Here is a 1,683-nt window from a genome sequence, read left to right as displayed (position 1 = left end):
ATCTGGTCCAATACCAGATGGAGACACTGACGAATTTTGTCCAATGTTCAGCGGTGAAGGTAGTAGGGTGTCTGGTTCAATACCAGAGGGAGACACTGATGAGTCTTGTCCAATGTTCGGGGGTGAAGGTAGTGGGGAATCTGGTCCAATACCAGATGGAGACACTGACGAATTTTGTCCAATGTTCAGCGGTGAAGGTAGTAGGGTGTCTGGTTCAATACCAGAGGGAGACACTGATGAGTCTTGTCCAATGTTCGGGGGTGAAGGTAGTGGGGAATCTGGTCCAATACCAGATGGAGACACTGATGAGTCTTGTCCAATGTTCGGGGGTGGGACTGGTCCTTTAATTCTCGTGATGTGGGTCCAACCCTTTTCTCTGGTCCGCACAGCAGAATTAGTGATGATGTGTACCTGAAAGGGGCCTTCAAATTTAGGCGTTAATGGTTTACTATTCCAGGATTTTATCAAAACCCAATCTCCTGGGTTGATGTTATGTGCTTTTGTGTCAAGAGGGGAGGTTTGGGGGAGGTATCCTCTTTTTCTAAGTCCTGCTAGGGTTCTTCCAACGACTTCTAAATATTTTCTAGTAGCTTCTTCACCTTCTAAATAGTCTCCTGTGCTATAGGGTGTTAACAAGAATGGCAGTCCGAACATCATTTCATAGGGTGAAATCTTTATATCAGACCGAGGTCTTGTTCTGATGCGCAAAAGCGCTAGGGGCAAGCACTTTAGCCAATTCATTTTTGTTTCTTCGATTAATTTAGTCAATACATTTTTGAGGGTTTGGTTCATTCGTTCTACCCTCCCAGAACTCTGGGGGTGCCACGGAGTGTGTAATCTCCATTTTATTCCTAAAGCTTCAATTATATTTTGCAATGTTTGGGCCACAAAATGTGGACCTCGGTCTGAGTCTATGGTATTCACCATTCCATATCTGGGGATAATGTTTTCTAAGATTACTTTTGCCACGACTTTTGGGGGAGGTATCCTCTTTTTCTAAGTCCTGCTAGGGTTCTTCCTCTTTTTCTAAGTCCTGCTAGGGTTCTTCCATTGATTTCTAAATATTTTCTGGTAGCTTCTTCACCTTCTAAATAGTCTCCTGTGCTATAGGGTGTTAACAAGAATGGATACACCTATGCACAGGTTACTTCTTAGGAAATGATCACATAGTCCTTGGACTCCCCAGTGGGTTAATTTATGTAGTTCTGTTAGCACCGTCCGAGCAAGTGCTTTGTTTAAAAACACCCGTCCGTCTGATGTTAGCCACTCCCCTCGTTGCCCTTGGTGTAACTTTAAATCTTTTATAGCCTTTAATTATTTTTCACTAAATATGGGTTCTTCTCTTGTTTTTCCCTCCTCAGGTGTGGTTTTTGCTTTAAAAACTTTCACTGGTCCCGGTTCTAAGGCTGCTTCCTTTGCTATCTGGTCAGCCAACCGGTTTCCTTTAACTTCAAGGCTGTGTCCTTTCTGGTGCCCTTTTATATGGACTACTGCTATTTCTGTTGGTTTCTGTAGAGATTCTAATACAGACTTGACTAGATTCTCATGAGCTAAGCTTTTTCCCTTTGAGCTTAGATATCCATGCTCTTCCCATATTTTCCCAAATGTGTGTACTATCCCAAATGAATATTGGGAATCTGTATAAATGGTTTCCCAGTCTCCCTCCAATAAGTCTAATCCTCT

At 42.8% G+C, this 1,683-nt stretch overlaps 1 protein-coding gene across 1 annotated transcript in view; it reads left to right on the top strand.

The window, feature by feature from the left end:
• The window catches only part of LOC121364723 (E3 SUMO-protein ligase PIAS2-like), a gene marked incomplete at its 3' end in the record, with an annotated part of 11,495 nt that extends 11,229 nt beyond the window's left edge, over positions 1-266 (top strand). The window contains exon 6 of the mRNA XM_041488202.1: positions 18-266. Coding sequence (XP_041344136.1) covers positions 18-266 — 249 coding nt within the window. The remainder of the gene's footprint in view (positions 1-17) is intronic.
• Positions 267-1,683: the final 1,417 nt, after the last annotated feature.

The sequence above is a fragment of the Pyrgilauda ruficollis genome, unplaced genomic scaffold, assembly GCF_017590135.1.
Source record: "Pyrgilauda ruficollis isolate IOZ18807 unplaced genomic scaffold, ASM1759013v1 scaffold880, whole genome shotgun sequence".
NCBI classification, from domain to species: Eukaryota; Metazoa; Chordata; class Aves; order Passeriformes; family Passeridae; genus Pyrgilauda; species Pyrgilauda ruficollis.
Note: the sequence above shows the minus strand (reverse complement) of the source record. Positions and strands in the feature narration are given on the sequence as shown.